Below are 17,404 nucleotides of genomic sequence, written 5' to 3' on the forward strand. Positions count from 1 at the left end.
AAGCACCACACCCATTCCCCAAGTTGTGAAAGCCAAAAATGTCTCCCAACACTGCCAGATGTCCCCTGGGGGCAAAACTCACCCTGGGTTGAGAATGTCTGAGCTCTCGTAAGAAGCAAAGGTGAGGTTTAATTAAGTAACTTTATCATTTTGGGTAGAACAGTGTGTGACACAGAGAGTCACTCATTAGGTGTTTTTTGGATGATTATTCTAAATTGTGAGGTAAAGAAAAAAGGTACAAAGAGAAAGAACTCAGAATTGACTCTCCAGTAAAAATTATCTCAACACTTTTGCTCTTTCCATGTACAGAAGGATGCACCTATTAATTGTTTTGGATGCGTAGTTAAATGCTTCTAACTCAGTGTGAAACACTGCGGCCGGGCTAGGGAGAGACAAGTACAGAACTCAGAACCTTTGCCCCGTGTGACTAGCATCCTCCACGGAATGCATGACTGCTGGTGATGCCTGCCCCCAGCAAAGTGGAATAGCCTGTCTGATACACCTCTCCTGGATTGCCTGATTTTAATTGCTACTTTAGGAGATATATAAATCAGAGTCATAAAATGGTTGAATTTTTCCTAATATTATTCAAATTTGAATATGTCATTTCAAAAATATTGGAAAAGGAATAAATTGTATTTTATTGGAAGAGTCCTGTGGATTCTGATATCCAACAACTGGTCTCCTCCAGTCATATCACCAGCATTGGAAACATGCAACATACTCCAAAAAAGAAACCATATTTAGAATCTACTTTCATTTGGAGGCATTCATTCATTCTTTTAATAGCTTGGTCTTCCCCTACCTAATATTATCCAGAACACTTGTGAAATACGTTGATAATTATAGCTGTAATACACTGGCATTTTCAGTCACAAAAACTCCCAGATGACATCATTGTGATATTATCTCAAAGTAAGGAATCTTTTACAAGCTTTTTATATTTCTATGATACATATGTTTTTATCTTATACATGAATGTATTTCTATTATTCCTTTAATAGCTCTCCTACAGTCAGGAGCCAGCACAGCAGAATCAGTGACTAAGGTATTATTTCTGAGCGCACAGTAGCTTGTCTGTAAAATCATAGAATTATGAGCATTGTGAATTGCATTCTCTGGGGAACAGAAGCAGTAAGTAGTTACAGTCGGATATTTCATCATGGCCTCAGGTGAAAAAAGATCATCTGTAATATCATATCTTCATCAGGATGCTTATAAAAGAACATGTTTCTAGATAAAACACAGAACCCAAAGATACACACACACACACACACACACACTCATTTCTGAGTTAAGACTTATCTAGCTTAACTGTGTATTCTTTTAAAAACCACCCACCCTGCACTGGAAAGCTGTCCTCAACTACACAGACAGATATCAACATGCAGGAATCCTGAGGCATTAGGAAGAGTGAGTATGCATGTGCCAAAAACTATTCGTTTGCCTACATAATTAAAAGAAAAAGACAACTTCTAGAATTTAAGTGCCAAAATTATGCATTTAAAAATATTGTAATTATATTATTTCAAAGTCTAAAATAATAGTGCAAAGAGCTGGAAGAAAAATGCTCACTGGAGCTTGAGGCATTACAGCAGCTCTCCATGACCAGAGCTCATTATGAAAATCTTTGAGCATCACAGTTTTATACCAGGACTCAAGGAAAGAAACATAACAGCCTTGCATGTAAAATGACAACCCTCTTCCCTTTGATGACAGCATGGTAGAGGTGGGTGTGTACACACACACATGTATGTAACTGCATGCTCTTTTGGAAAAAACTGGGGCAAAATTCTCTTGCTTAGGTCATGCTGAGTTCCAGTTCTTTGGGTCCATTAAGTCTACCCACTCAGATCGACTTTGAATTAGTTCCTAGGATAAGTTCTTTTTTTTTTTAACATTTTTTATTGATTTATAATCATTTTACAATGTTGTGTCAAATTCCAGTGTTCAGCACAATTTTTCAGTCATTCATGGACATATACACACTCATTGTCACATTTTTTTCTCTGTGATTTATCATAACATTTTGTGTATATTTCCCTGTGCTATACAGTGTAATCTTGTTTATCTATTCTACAATTTTGAAATCCCAGTCTATCCCTTCCCACCCTCTACCCCCCTGGTAACCACAAGTCTGTATTCTCTGTCCATGAGTCTATTTCTGTCCTGTATTTATGCTTTGTTTTTGTTTGTTTGTTTGTTTTTGTTTTTTAGATTCCACCTATGAGCGATCTCATATGGTATGTTTCTTCATTCTAAGTGAAGTAAGCCAGAAAGAGAAAGAAAAATAGGATAAGTTCTTGAAATTGCAGTAACTATTTCAAAAAAATATCATCTCCTCATTGGCAACTAACTAACACACCAGCAATAAACTAACTCCTTTCCAAAAAGGGTGGTAACAGTATATACATTCTCCATAACTTAACATTCCTTTTTTTTTTTCTTTTCCTTTTTAATTTCTGTTGCTGTTGCCTTGCCTCTCTGAGAATGTCAGAGGTAAAAATGGAGCTGGGAAGCTTTCCAGTTAATTTCCTTCCGCTGTTTTAAATTATGTTCCGCAGGATAATGTAGCTTATTTTACTTTGAAATATCCTTGAACCACAAATAATGGAGGCACTGTGTTGGCAGACAAAGTTATCTGGAATTGAAGAATCCAGTCACCGGATCTACATTACTTGGGTTCAAAGCCCAGCTTAGTCGCTTATCAGTTATGCAATCCCAAGCAGACTGTTGTGCTTAGGTCTTGGTGCCACCTTTTAAAAGAGACACTGATAAACAGAGCACACAAAGTGGCAAAGGGTCTGAGAAACGTACCGAAAAAAAAAAAAACCCAAAAAAAACCAGTTGAGCGAAGCAGCGATATTTAGTCAGGAGAAAAGATAACACGGTGGGGATGTGATTGCTGACCTCAAATACCTGGAGACCTGTCATGTGGAAGAAGGAGTAGATAGAATCCATTTCACGCCAGAGGAGGGAAGAGATGGACATCACAAGGAGGCAGCGTCCAGCTGTATGGACGGATGGACTTTCTAATAATTACAGCTTTCAGGGATAAACCAGACTGTCACCTGAGTAGCAAGCTTTCTGTCATTGGATGATTTCCAGCTGCAGCCAAATGACCATCTTTATCCCAGATGGGGAGAGTTAAATGCTGAAGCCTGCACAGGAAGGCACGGGGTGGGGAACGGAGTTTGGGGTACTTGCCAAAAGACCGCAGGGCTGAGCCTGGAGAGAGCAACTTGGGAATACTGCTTGGGAGCCAAGGAGGGTGCTGGCAGGAGCAAGGCTGCCATCTTTCTAGGTCAGCGCTAGAGAATGGCTGCAAAACGGGGTCTAGAGCTTATCTCATAAATGGAAAAGGAGAGAAAAGGAAATATTTTCTGGAAATGTTTGTGACCTGCTAATGAAATCATTCTCAAGAACTGAATCATCTTAAATACTAATTTCTGAAAACAAATCAGTAATTGTTTCTCTGTTACAACTTTATAATTCTGTTTTGAAGTTATTCAAGTAAGTGGGGGGTTTTTTTTTCCCTCTCGAAGTGTGTGCATTTATCTTCTCATATTAAAATTAAATGGATTTCTTTTTATTTCTTTAAATTCACCTCTTAGTTTACTCTGTTTTACAGAACTTAATTCATGGGAGAAGTTAGACAGGAGAAAGCACCCCATTACAGAGCGGCTTTTGTGAAATCTCACATTGTATATTCCTTCAATGGAGGCCTATTAATAAAAGTCAAAAATAGGATTTTTTGAAAGAAACCTACAGAAGTCATCTCACAAAATTTTTTAAAAAATATTTAAACCTCAGTAAGAGAAGAGCTTTTTCCCTTATTTGTTCTTTAGTTTAGTTCTTTTGGGTTCATCTGAGTGGTGGTCTTGTTTAAACTGTGTTTAAATTCTACTTCATCCTGAGTTTTGCTTGGAAACTTGGGGGTGGAAAATCCACAGCTATTCATGCCCCAGGATCATTGGCTTAAAAAAAGATTTTAACATGATGCAGCCAAATTTTGGGGAAAACTAACTATTTTAAAGGGTGTCCAGTCAAGGCTTTTATGCTGGACCTCAAGCCACACTGGGTTCTTACTGCTGACTCAGCTCAGGGCCCTGCCAGCCACAGGGACCTGGCCTCTCTCCTCTTCCTCCCCCACTGATGACTTCCTCAACAAGAAGGATTTTCACAATTGCATGGATTGAGTAGGTTTTCAAGTGTGTATGTCCAGTTGCCCCCATTAGAAAGTCTGTCGGAAGGAAAAGCTATTGTGAACCGCTTCCCATCTGCAGTGCTCAGTAACCCTTTTGATGAGTAAAAGCAGTAGGAAGGTCTTGCCTAAGATGCTTAAAAGGTTAAAAGTGGCATGTTTCAGAATGTAAAAGAGAGAATAAATTAGCAGTAGTCAGATGACCTGAATTGCAATTCATTTTTTTTTCATTTTATTGAATTTATTTAACTCTAATTTTGTCATTAATTGCATGAACTTGGGGGAAAAAAAAAAACCAGTGAACTCTGCTGTGTCTCAGGTTTCTCAACCATCAAATGGTAATATTGACACTTAATCTGCTACGATGAGCAGTGTTGTGTTTGGCTTCCTGGAAAGTGCAACTTTCTTCTAAGTGAGAAATTCCTGCAGTGTGACTCTTAGCAGTTAGGAGAGCCACTCAACACCAGGCGGCCAGAAAGGCCAGAATCACATGTGCCCCGTGCCCTTGGCAGACAGGGGGTGGGCCCATGACTTAAGCTGGGATAATCCAGTCCCGCTGGGATGTTTGAATTTACAGTGACAGAGAGAGAATTCACTTGGTCAGAGGCTGTGGTGACATCTTGAGTCCCAGAGCAGCAGCAGCAATGTTTCCGGAGCGGCTGCCTCACACCCAGTGTTGGCTGTAGTGGGGGTGTCACCTGCAGGGTCCATTGTCCAGCGGTGGCTGCAGTGCCTCCCCTACGAGACCACTGCAAAACACAGCCTTGCTTCTGGTAGTCCAGGTTTTTTGGTTCATGTACACTTTTCTGAGCCTTATGCTTTCACCTTCTGAGAAATTATAACAACAATCAAATACCTTTTCATTTCCTTTTTGCTTCATTCAGCCAGTCAATTTCTCTTGCCTTCTACTAAGAAAATCAAATAATTCACCTAGTTACCTCCCAGAGCTGTTGTGAAATCTGGTGGGGTTGTTTCAAGTGAGATTGTTTTGGAAAGAATAAAATGTGATCTCATTTCATGGAAGGAATAGTCATTAATGTCTTTACGGAGGTGAAGGGTGAGCAAGATTCAGGCTGCATGCTCGAGATGCTTTCAAATTAGTGATGGGCGCAGGAACACAATGACAATATCACAACAGATAGTTAAGAGTTGTCTCACATGAGAAACACAAGCAAAGGCACATGAGGCAGAGAGAAGAGGGTGGCAAAAGAGAGTCAAAGATGCGTAGCTTGTGCCAAGTTAAGTAGCTGAATGAAGATTCCATGGGAAAGGGAACATTTGACATCACACAGGCCATACTGTGTGACACAGGTCTTATGGCCCCAAACATCAAAACCCAAAGGGTTACCAAAGGGGAATTTGTCCACGAAGACTGAATCCCTTGGTTTACAGTTGAGGCGACCATAGTTGCAGAACAAACGGAGTTGCTGCAAGTCACATGATGGATGTCAGAGCCAAGGCTGCACCCCAGCTCTGGGTCAGTCAGTCCAGGTTGTTTATCCCTTCAGCACTGCTCTGAAATCAGTTCAGTTTGGTATTTATAGGAAGCCATGGTTTTTAAAGCTATCAAGGAATAAAATTCCATTGAGAACTATTAGAGAATAGTTAACATAAAGCTTCACTCATCTGTAAGTACTTTGAAGGCACTTATGAGGCAATCTCCTCCACTGGGGTATTTTAAGCCAGTAAGGAACATAAGAAAAGTGAAACAAACCCTGAAACTGTAACATTGACAATGTAACCAGGTATATCTTTAAAAAAAAATTTTCTTTTGAAGTATAGTTTATTTACAATGTTTCAAGCGTGCAGCAAAGATTTAGTTATACATAAATATACATATTCTTTTTCAGATTCTTTTCCACTATAGGCTTTACAGTATATTGCATTTAGTTCCCTGTACTATACAGTAGATCCTTGTTATTTATCTATTTTATATAGTAGTGTGTATCTGTTAATTGCAAATTCCTAATTTACCCCTTGCCCCACTTTTCCCTTTTGGTAGCCATAGGTGTGTTTTCTACGCCTGTGAGTCTGTTTCTGTTTTGTAAATAAGTTCGTTTGTATCTTTTTTTAGATCCCACATTTAAGTGGTATCACATATTGGTCTGATTCTCTGTCTGATTTACTTCACTTAGTGTGATAATCTTGAAGTCCATCCATGTTGCTGCAAATGGCATTCTTTCATTCTTTTCATGGCTGAGTAATGTTCCACTGGATATATATACCACATCTTCTTTACCTATTCATCTGCTAATGGACATTTAGGTTGCTTCCATGTCTTGGCTGTTGTAAGTAGTGATGCTGTGAACATCGGGGTGCATGTATCTTTTCAAATTAGTTTTCATATTTTCCAAATATACACTTGGGAGTGGGATTGCTGGGTCATATGGTAATTCTAGTTTTATTTTTTAAGGAACTTCCATACTGTTTTCCATAGTGGCTACTCCAATCTTCATTCCCACCAACAGTGTAGGAAGGTAAAATGTAACCAGGTATATCTTTAGCTATAGTCTGACTTTAGAGTCCCAGACCTGCTGTTCAATTTCTACCTGAATATCTTGTCTGCATCTTAAATTCATCATGTTGCTTCTTTTAATTTTGGAGACAAGTTCCCTGGTGCTTAACATTAGGTCAGACATCATTTGAGTTTTAACAGTCAATAAATTTAGCTTTAGGTTGATTTGAAGAGACATTTTGGTGTGTTTTTCATAAACAAATTTAAGAATTTATTGTAAAGAATATTTTCCCCAGAATATATACAGCAAGTTTAAAACGCTTAAGAAAGCAAGAACTGAAGAATTAAGCTCAGATTTTAAAAAGTTACAAGTTTGTCAGCTTATTTTTTGTCTTATCATATTGAGGATGTTGGCCATAAAATATTTCCTTGCTAACTTAAGTATAAAAATCTCTTAACATGGAGCTTTATATCCTAATGAGAGACCATCACCATCCATAATATTTGCTTTCAGATGAGAATTTCATATTTTACTATTTTTCAATGATCATCAGTACAAAATACATTTAAGCAAATGACAGTATGTGTTACCTTCTATGTAACTGGAAAAAAAAAACAAGTAACTAAGACATTTACCAAATAATGATAATAATTCCAAAGAATTATTCCATCACTTCAATCAGGGCAGGCTAAATTAAAAAGTCAAAAAAGATCGTAATTTATTGATTCCCTTAGGCTACTTGAACACACACACGTGGACCTCTATTCTTCTTACGATGAAACAAAATATTGAACTCTGCCCTTCAGGCGTACTGCCATACCTCAAATGCTGATCTTATCATTGCTTGCAAGTCAAACAGCACTGGACTTTAAAAGGAAGAAAGGAAACCCCTGGAGCCAGTGGGAAGCATCAGGGGTCAGGCTGATCGTCTGGCTCTGGTCAGAACATACCCAGAGTCACAATGCCTATGTCAGCTAAGGACCACTTTACTTCCAGTTGACATTTTTCAATCAAAACACATAATCAGAATTTGAAATACAATATATAAAGGACCATATTCTGAACTTGATGTCTTACTTCACTTGGCATCTTCCCACTTGTGTTATTTGTGAACGGGACATAATCGATTTTTTCCTTGTCACTACAATTTGAATTCTGTATGCAATAATAAATAAGCTTACTAAGTTATAAAATAATAATGTCAAAGCAGATTGGAAATTGATGAAAAGCTGGATAGGGATTTTTTATATGTTTAAAAAATTGGTCACATCCCTTGTAAGTTCCTGAATGTTCATTTTTGTACTAAATTGTGAAATTTATGCATCAATTGTAAGTGGGAGTTCAAAGTTCCCTAAAAGTACAAAATATACAGAGTAAACTGAAATAACATTCAATTAACTAAATGTGATTTGTTTGGATAAGTGGCTCATTGAAATTACTCTGTCTCCCTCTTGACTCCCAGGGACAGACACTGGAATAAAATATAATTTAACTTAATTTTTTCATAGCTTCCTGGAGCCGACTCTGACATTTCTCAGCAATACTTCTGTACAGAGTTTGTACTGTGGCCTGAAGAATAGCTCTCAATGCATCAGGCAGGGGTCAAAACCCTGCACTGGAGGAGTGCAGGATAAAGACACAAAAGGGTTAAAGGAATTAATGCTTCTTACTGAAGTGTATCCTCATATGCATCTTATACCTTCAGTTTGGACTGAAATGTAAAAAGGCCTAACAGTGTCTTACATTCATTTTCCCCCCAAATCAAAAATACCTTTAAGCAGAAAAAGGCAGGATGGCCGTGATTTCAATCTTATATTCCAATGAATTATCTGATTTGTATTATTAGAAAGGAAAGAACATGTCCCACAGTAAAACATTTTGCTCGGGGTAAGCAAGACTGTTCAAGGAACTAATTTGGAAAATGGTTAGATTTTCATCGTGAGGGGTTGTTTTGGGGGCATGGGGGCGCAGTTAGAAAACCTTTCAGACCGCTCTGCGCACTTCTGAAACCAGACAAACGCAAGGGGGCAGGCGGAGCTCGAGTTCTGACCTCAGAGCCGGCTGACTGAAGGGAGCTAGCCTATTTTAGTTCGCTCTCCGGGTATTTTATCAATTCTCTCGGCATGCCAAGAAATGTGATGCTGCCGAGCGGGTTTAGTTTGTGCTTGGTCTAATTACTGCGAAGGGACAGAAACGTCTCTAGTGACAGCTACCCCAGCAGCGGCGGCTTTGGAGGCGCCTGGGGCCACATTCCCTGGAACCTACCCTTTGGTGCGACTCTCGCGATCCTTATCAGACTGCATCTCTCACACATTCCAAGTGCCCTTTTCTCCCCTTTACTGTGAAATTTGGTTGCAAAGGAGGGGCTTGTTAAAATCTCACCAATCCGAGGCCTGGACTTAATTGTAATTTACGAGGAGTCAGCAGCGGGCGGGGGCAGGGCGAGGAGGGGGCGCAACCTCCTCTAGACCGGCTTTGAATTCCTGCTTTCCTTCTTATGCAAATAGGCCCCCAGAGTGTCTCCCTAAACATCTCTGGGTTTGATTCAAACTCAGGCGACATTGCGTCTAACTTTCCTCTCGGGTTTGCAAGTTTCAGTGAGAAATAACCATTCCCTGCTCGGGATCCCGTGGAATTTGGGGGATGGGAGCTAAAATGGGGTATTCCTGGATCGCAAGCAGCTGAAAAAGTGAATCCAGCCGGGCGGCGTGTTCTGGCTCCGCTGCCGGAGCCCCAGCCCCGGCAGCCCCAAGCGGGGCCAGTCCCCTCTCTTCCCGGACAACCTGTTGCGCCTTGTGTCTCCTCCCCTCCGCGCGGTTTCCCCGCCTCGGCCGGTGGGAGCTGATTGGCAGAAGCCGCTACCCAACCCTTGACTGGGGGCCTCCTCTCGGGACCGACGATTGGCCTCCTGGGAGGACTGGAGTAAGGGGGTACGAGGGGAGGGATTTCCCTCAAAGCTCAGGGTCCCGGGACCTGGGAAGAAGTGGAGGGGCTCAGTTCTCCGCGGGACGGAGCCGCGAGCCGCTGAGCTGGACGCGCCGGGACAGCCCAGCCTCCGCTGCTGCTCCAGCCGGGACGGCGCTGAGCCACTTTCTCATCCTTCTGGTCCAGCCTTGGCTGCAGCAGGACCCCGCGGGCACTTTGCGGACGGCTCTCTTGCTCCTTGCCCCGGACTGACTGCGCTCTCAGGCTGAGCCGTCCGAGCCCTAACACCCGGACTATGCGCGGGGCCCGGACCCCCGGGATCACCGCCTGCGTGCTCCACGCAGCCAACCCCACCAGCTTTCAGCCAATGCCTCCGCCGCCGCCCCGGCTGCTGCTGCTCCTGCTGCTGCTCCTGTCACTGGTAAGCCACGTCTCGGCACAGCCCGCTGCCCCCGGCCGGGCGTTGCTGTCCCCGGATCTGGCGGGGGTAGCAGGGGTCCCCGCCCAAGAGGCCATAGTGCTGGCGAACCGGGGGCTGCGGGCGCCCTTCGGCCGTGAGGTCTGGCTGGACCCGTTGCAGGACCTGGTGCTGCAGGTGCAGCCGGGGGATCGCTGCTCAGTGACCGTGCTAGACAGCGATGCGCTGGCCCAGCGGCCCGGCCGCCTGAGTCCCAAGCGCTTCCCGTGCGACTTCGGTGCTGGAGAGGTGCGCTACTCTCATCTGGGCGCGCGCAGCCCTTCGCGGGATCGCATCCGGCTGCAGTTGCGCTATGACGCCCCAGGAGGGGCGGCAGTGCTGCCTTTGGTACTGGAGGTGGAGGTGGTCTTCACCCAGCTGGAGGTTGTGACTCGGAACTTGCCTCTGGTCGTGGAGGAGCTGCTGGGGACCAGCAATGCCCTGGACTCCCGGACCCTGGAGTTCTCCTACCAGCCCGAGACTGAGGAGTGTCGCGTGGGCATCCTGTCCGGCCTGGGTGCGCTGCCTCGCTATGGGGAACTCCTCCGTTACCCGCAGTTCCCGGGACGTGCCCTCGAGGGGGACACCCAGGAGCCTCTCCTGATGGACTGCAGAGCGTTCCAGGAGCTAGGCGTGCGCTACCGCCACACAGCCCCCAGCCGCTCTCCGAACAGGGACTGGGTGCCCATGGTGGTGGAGCTGCGCCCGCGGGGATCTCCTGTGGGCAGCCCTGCTTTGAAGCGCGAGCACTTCCAAGTGCTGGTGAGAATCCGAGGAGGCGCTGAGAACACTGCACCCAAGCCCAGTTTTGTGGCCATGATGATGGTGGAGGTGGACCAGTTTGTGCTGACCGCCCTGACGCCGGACATGCTGGCGGCTGAGGATGCTGAGTCCAGCCCTGACTTGCTGATCTTCAACCTCACCTCTCCGTTCCAGCCTGGCCAGGGCTGCCTGGTGAGTACTGATGATCGCAGCCTGCCCCTCTCTTCCTTCACTCAGAGGGATTTGCACCTCCTGAAGATTGCCTACCAGCCCCCCTCGGAGGACTCTGACCAGGAACGTCTCTTTGAACTGGAGCTGGAGGTAGTGGACCCAGAAGGAGCAGCCTCGGATCCTTTTGCCTTCATGGTAGTGGTGAAGCCCATGAACACTCTGGCACCAGTGGTCACCCGGAACACTGGTCTCATTCTTTATGAGGGCCAGTCTCGGCCCCTCACTGGCCCCGTGGGCAGTGGACCACAAAACTTGGTCATCAGCGATGAGGATGACCTAGAGGCAGTTCAGCTGGAGGTGGTGGCTGGGCTCCGGCATGGCCACCTTGTCCTTCTGGGTGCCTCCAGGGGCAACTCCTCACGTAAGACCTTTACAGTAGCTGAGCTAGCCGCTGGCCAAGTGGTCTACCATCACGATGACAAAGACGGCTCACTGAGTGACAACCTGGTGCTTCGAATGGTGGATGGAGGACGCAGACACCAGGTGCAATTCCTGTTCCCTATCACCTTAGTGCCTGTGGATGACCAGCCGCCAGTCGTCAATGCCAACACGGGGCTGACACTGGCAGAGGGTGAAACCGTGCCCATCCTGCCCCAAGCTCTAAGTGCAACTGACATGGACTCAGATGACTCCCTGCTGCTCTTTGTGCTGGAGTCACCCTCCTCAACTACTGGTCATCTGCTTCTCCGCCAAGCCCATCCTCCACAGGAGGAAGAGGAGCTTATCAGGGGCCCTTGGAGGAAGCAGGGAGCGTTCTATGAGAAAACAGTCACAGAGTGGCGGCAGCAGGACATAACGGAGGGGAGGCTGTTCTACCGGCACTCTGGGCCCCACAGTCCTGGACCAGTAATGGACCAGCTCATGTTTCGAGTCCAGGATAACCATGACCCCCCAAATCAGTCTGGGCTACAGAGATTTATGATACGCATTCATCCTGTGGATCGCCTCCCTCCAGAGTTGGGCAGCGGCTGTCCCCTTCGGATGGTGGTACAGGAATCCCAGCTCACACCACTGAGGAAAAAGTGGCTGCGCTACACTGACCTGGACACAGATGACCGAGAACTCCATTACACAGTGACACAACCCCCAATGGACATGGATGAAAACCACTCACCAGCTCCACTGGGCACCTTGGTCTTGACAGACAACCCTTCAGTGGTGGTGGCCCATTTTACACAAGCCCAGATCAATCACCATAAAATTGCTTACAAACCTCCAGATCAAGAACTGGGGGTGGCTGCCCGAGTGGCCCAGTTTCAATTCCAGGTGGAGGACCGAGCAGGGAATGTGGCTCCAGGCACCTTCACCCTTTATTTGCAGCCAGTGGACAACCAGCCACCTGAGATCCTCAATACTGGCTTCACTGTTCAGGAGAAGGGCCACCACATCCTGAGTGAGACTGAGCTGGGTGTGAATGATGTAGACACTGATGTAGCCTACATCACCTTCAATCTCACACAGGCGCCCAAACATGGCCGTATGAGGGTGTCTGGACAGATCTTGCATGTGGGTGGGATTTTCCACTTGGAGGACATAAAACAGGGTCGGATTTCCTATGCCCATGATGGGGATGAATCTCTGACTGATAGCTGCTCCTTGGAGGTCAGCGACAGACACCATGTGGTGCCCATCACTCTCAGAGTGAATGTGCGGCCAGTGGATGATGAGGTACCCATAATGAGCCTTCCTGCAGGCACTCTGGGGTCTTATTTAGATGTTTTAGAAAATGGGGCTACTGAAATCACTGCCAATGTTATCAAGGGGACTGATGAGGACACTGATGATTTGATGTTGACTTTCCTCTTGGAAGATCCTCCCTTATATGGAGAAATCCTGGTCAATGGAGTTCCAGCAGAGCAGTTCACCCAAAAGGACATCCTGGAGGGCTCTGTTATCTACGCCCACACTAGTGGTGAGATAGGCCTAATGCCCAAAGGGGACTCTTTTAACCTGAGCCTGTCAGATATGTCTCAGGAATGGAGAATAGGCAGTAATACAATCCAGGGAGTTACCGTGTGGGTGACCATCCTCCCGGTTGACAGCCAGGCCCCAGAAATTTCTATAGGTGAACGGTTTATAGTAATGGAAGGTGATAAAAGTGTGATAACCTCCATGCACATAAGTGCTGAAGACGTTGACTCCCTCAACGATGACATCTTGTGCACCATCGTCATTCAGCCTACCTCCGGTTATGCTGAAAACATCTCTCCAGCCCCAGGCTCTGAAAAATCAAGAGCAGGAGTTGCCATAAGTGCTTTCACGCTGAAAGATCTCAAACAAGGTCATATAAACTATGTCCAGAGCGTCCACAGAGGCATAGAACCTGTGGAAGACCGGTTTGTATTTCGTTGTTCTGATGGCATTAACTTTTCAGAGAGACATTTCTTCCCCATTGTAATCATTCCCACCAACGATGAACAGCCAGAAATGTTTCTGAGAGAATTTATGGTGATGGAAGGCATGAGTCTGGTGGTCGATACGCCCATCCTCAATGCTGCTGATGCTGACATTCCCCCGGATGACTTAACTTTCACTATTACCAGGTTTCCTGCCCACGGTCACATCATGAGCCAGCTGATAAATGGCACGGTTTTGGTTGAAAGCTTCACCTTGGACCAGATCATAGAGAGTTCCAGCATTATTTATGAGCACGACGACTCTGAAACCCAGGAAGACAGTTTTGTGATTAAACTGACGGATGGGAAGCACTCTGTGGAGAAGACAGTCCTGATTCTGGTTATCCCTGTTGATGACGAGACCCCCAGAATGGCCATCAACAATGGCCTGGAAGTGGAAATTGGAGAAACCAAAATTATCAACAACAAAATATTGATGGCAACTGATTTAGATTCTGATGACAAATCCTTGGTTTATATTATTCGTTATGGGCCAGGACATGGCTTACTGCAGAGACAAAAACCTACAGGTGTCTTTGAAAATATCACGCTGGGCATGAATTTTACCCAGGATGAGGTGGACAGGAATTTAATTCAGTACATCCATTTTGGGCAAGAGGGCATTCGGGATCTAATTAAATTTGATGTGACGGATGGAATAAATGCCCTCATAGATCGCTACTTTTATGTGTCTGTTGGGAGCCTTGATATTGTCTTCCCTGATGTGATAAGTAAGGGGGTGTCCTTGAAAGAAGGTGGTAAGGCCACCCTCACAACAGACCTGCTAAGCACTAGTGACTTGAACAGTCCAGATGAAAACTTAGTTTTTACCATCACCAGGGCTCCCATGAGAGGTCACTTAGAATGCACAGACCAACCTGGAGTGTCCATCACATCTTTCACTCAGCTCCAACTGGCTGGCAACAAAATCTACTACATCCACACAGCTGATGATGAGGTGAGGATGGACAGCTTTGAGTTTCAAGTCACTGACGGCCATAACCCCGTCTTCCGGACATTCCGTATCTCCATCAGTGATGTGGACAACAAAAAGCCAGTGGTCACCATCCATAGCCTGGTTGTCAGCGAAGGTGAAAACAAGCTGATTACTCCCTTTGAGCTCACTGTGGAAGACAGAGATACTCCAGACAAACTCCTGAAATTCACTATTACCCAGGTGCCTGTCCATGGTCAACTCCTGTTCAACAATACGAGACCCATCATGATATTTACCAAGCAAGACTTGAATGAAAACTTAATCAGCTACAGACATGATGGCACCGAGTCAAGTGAAGACAGCTTCTCCTTCACCGTGACTGACGGTTCCCATACAGAGTTCTATGTTTTTCCTGATACAATATTTGAAACAAGGAGACCCCAAGTGATGAAGATCCAGATTTTAGCAGTTGACAACAGTGTCCCCCAAATTGCAGTAAACAAAGGGGCCTCCACACTTCGCACTCTGGCCACGGGCCACTTGGGGTTCATGATCACAAGCAAAGTGTTGAAAGCAGAGGACCGAGACAGCTTACGTTTTTCTCTTAGGTTCATTGTGACAGAGGCCCCTCGACATGGGTATCTCCTCAACCTGGGCAAAGGCAACCACAGTGTGGCTCAGTTTACACAAGGTATGCTTCACTTTTCTTTCCTTATAATCAAAGGGCATTCCTGTCTTATATCTTGAGATATGGTTGTCACTGAGAACTTCGTAAGTAGAGCATCAGATTGCAGTCCAAGGGAACGGAAAGAAAGGAAACTAAAGGGGTGGGGAAAATACAGGGACTCTCTTTCCTGGGAAGACATTTCCCTTCTTGCTATATGTCCCACTGCAATGACCTTCATTAGAAAGAAAATTGTATTTTAAAAATGACAAGGTAGGCTGCCAAAGGAGGAGCTAGACGTAGGTGAATTAAATTTGAAGCAGACTTCCTGGCTCTCCTCTGTCCTCTGAGCAGTCTGTTTTGTATGCTGCAGACAGTTCATGAAGTAGCTTAGCATCTTAGAGAAAGGTGTGTGCTCTTAATTCCGTGTATCCACATTATTATTATTATCATCACCCCACCGTTCAATTAGAGCCTTCAAATGTATATTACTTTGATTGTTTTTTAAGAAGATTGTTCTAAAACTGTTACAGTTGTTAGGGACTTCGTAACAAAAACAAAAAGATGTATTTATATTTACTTTGTAGATTTTATCATATTTATAGGATTTCATTCCTTAGGCTAACACCTGTCCAAAGGCATAAGGGGTAAACACCTATCTGGATTTATAAGGAGTGTTACTATGATCCATACACACAAAGAAGAAAGTATACTTAATGATGTACTAGAAGACAATAAGTCTGTTATCAAAATGCACATCCATTTCATTGTTAAGAATCGGAAGATATGTTAACAGGATTAGTAGTAACAGGAGGAAATTATTTTCTCATCTCAAACCTCCCTCTGCCCTGTTTCAAACACAATAACAAACACCATTGCCTCAGCCATCTGCATTCTTGAGGCTAAAGCATTTTTTTCTAACCTCAGTTTTCTTTGTGTGTGGACATAGTCTGAGACAGGAAGGGCAGGTGACCTGGGCAGAGTTACTCAGTGACTGAAGGGGGAAGCCCATTCAACCTGCTGGCTTGGGAGTTAGGGCTCTGCTTTCTAGAACGTGCGACTTTTATTACAAAGAGCTTTGGGTGGCTTTCATGAAAGTCTCACCCTTGTCAGAATGGAAACCAGATCTGTCCTATGCGGGCTCTGTGGATGGAGATGGAGTTAAACCCCAGGGCATCCCATTGGGGGTGTTCCTTTCCTGCAACAGTGTTGCGCTCTTAGATAACAAATGCTTTAATAAACGTGGATGTCACAAAGTGTAGTGTGAAACTAAACTGCTTCTCTGTTTTGGATGCTGGCAAATAGCCCCACACTCCAACCTCCTGATTCTTGGCTGAAAGCCTGAATATATCCTAGGGCCTGCAGGGACAGGAAAACCTCAGAGTGCCAAGTGTCATGCCAGACCAGCAGGAAACTTGTGTGTGAAAGCTTTCCTAGGATAGAGATGCGTGCAATCTTAGACTGGTTTATTTTCATGGAAAGTCAAGAGGATGAAAGGAATATATTAGAGGACTGAAAATGTTACTGCAAACCACTCCTCTGACCAGAAAAAATAAATCTCATTTTAGAGACTTTTTTTTTCAAAAAGGAATTTTTGGATGACAATAAGTAAATGATTTAATTTAAATTCTGTGGACCAAGTCCGAGAGCTGAAAATATTGGAATATTATTTCCTAAATATTGAGCCATAAAAATCATGCTATTTCATTACAGGCTGTTGCTCTGTCTCTCACTGACTTGGAGTCACTGTGATTACTTTTTATAGTCACTTGTAAATATAGAGTAGTTGTAAGTTTCTTATAAAAATTGAAGATACATTTTTTAAGATTACCTTTTTAAGAGATTATCACATTCCAATCAGAACCCAAATATTGACTGGGAAAATTGTTGGTGTTTAATCACATGGGACCCATTTTAACATGTTGAGGCTGGAGTTTGGTTCAGAGCAGTAATTTATGGACATTAGATAAGTGAATACAAATGGAGAAAGTTCCATCATAGAGCCACCCATGGCTGCTCTTGCTGTAGCGCAAGTAAAAGCCGTGTCTAAAGTGAAGACTGTCCTGTCTTTTTAGTTGTTTTTGTTTTGTCATGAAAGGATGAGCTTAGTTATATTTTGATGGATTTTCAATGCACTGAATTAAGTCAACTTAGCACATATGGCTGGGGAAGTTATTGCCAAACAGATTGACTGAACAGTCCCTAGGAGGGAAAAAAAAAAGATTATTTCTAAAACTTATTAAATTTCACTATCAGAAAAAGTTAACAAGATAGAATTAGACAAGTTAAGGAAATTATTTAGTTATTTCAGACTTTGCCTCTTTGTCAAGATGCCCCTCACCGAACCTCCTCTACCCCAGGTCTAAATCGCT

At 44.3% G+C, this 17,404-nt stretch overlaps 1 protein-coding gene across 2 annotated transcripts in view; it reads left to right on the forward strand.

The window, feature by feature from the left end:
• Window positions 1–9,603: 9,603 nt before the first annotated feature.
• FREM2 (FRAS1 related extracellular matrix 2) overlaps window positions 9,604–17,404 on the forward strand; it is a 133,918-nt gene continuing 126,117 nt past the window's right edge. For both annotated transcript variants that reach the window (XR_012079950.1, XM_072976152.1), the window contains exon 1: window positions 9,604–15,059. Coding sequence is in view for 1 of the 2 variants with exons in the window: in XM_072976152.1 (XP_072832253.1) it covers window positions 9,881–15,059 (5,179 nt within the window). In the remaining variant the exon portion in view is untranslated. The remainder of the gene's footprint in view (window positions 15,060–17,404) is intronic.

The sequence above is a fragment of the Vicugna pacos genome, chromosome 14 (genome assembly GCF_048564905.1).
Source record: "Vicugna pacos chromosome 14, VicPac4, whole genome shotgun sequence".
NCBI classification, from domain to species: Eukaryota; Metazoa; Chordata; class Mammalia; order Artiodactyla; family Camelidae; genus Vicugna; species Vicugna pacos.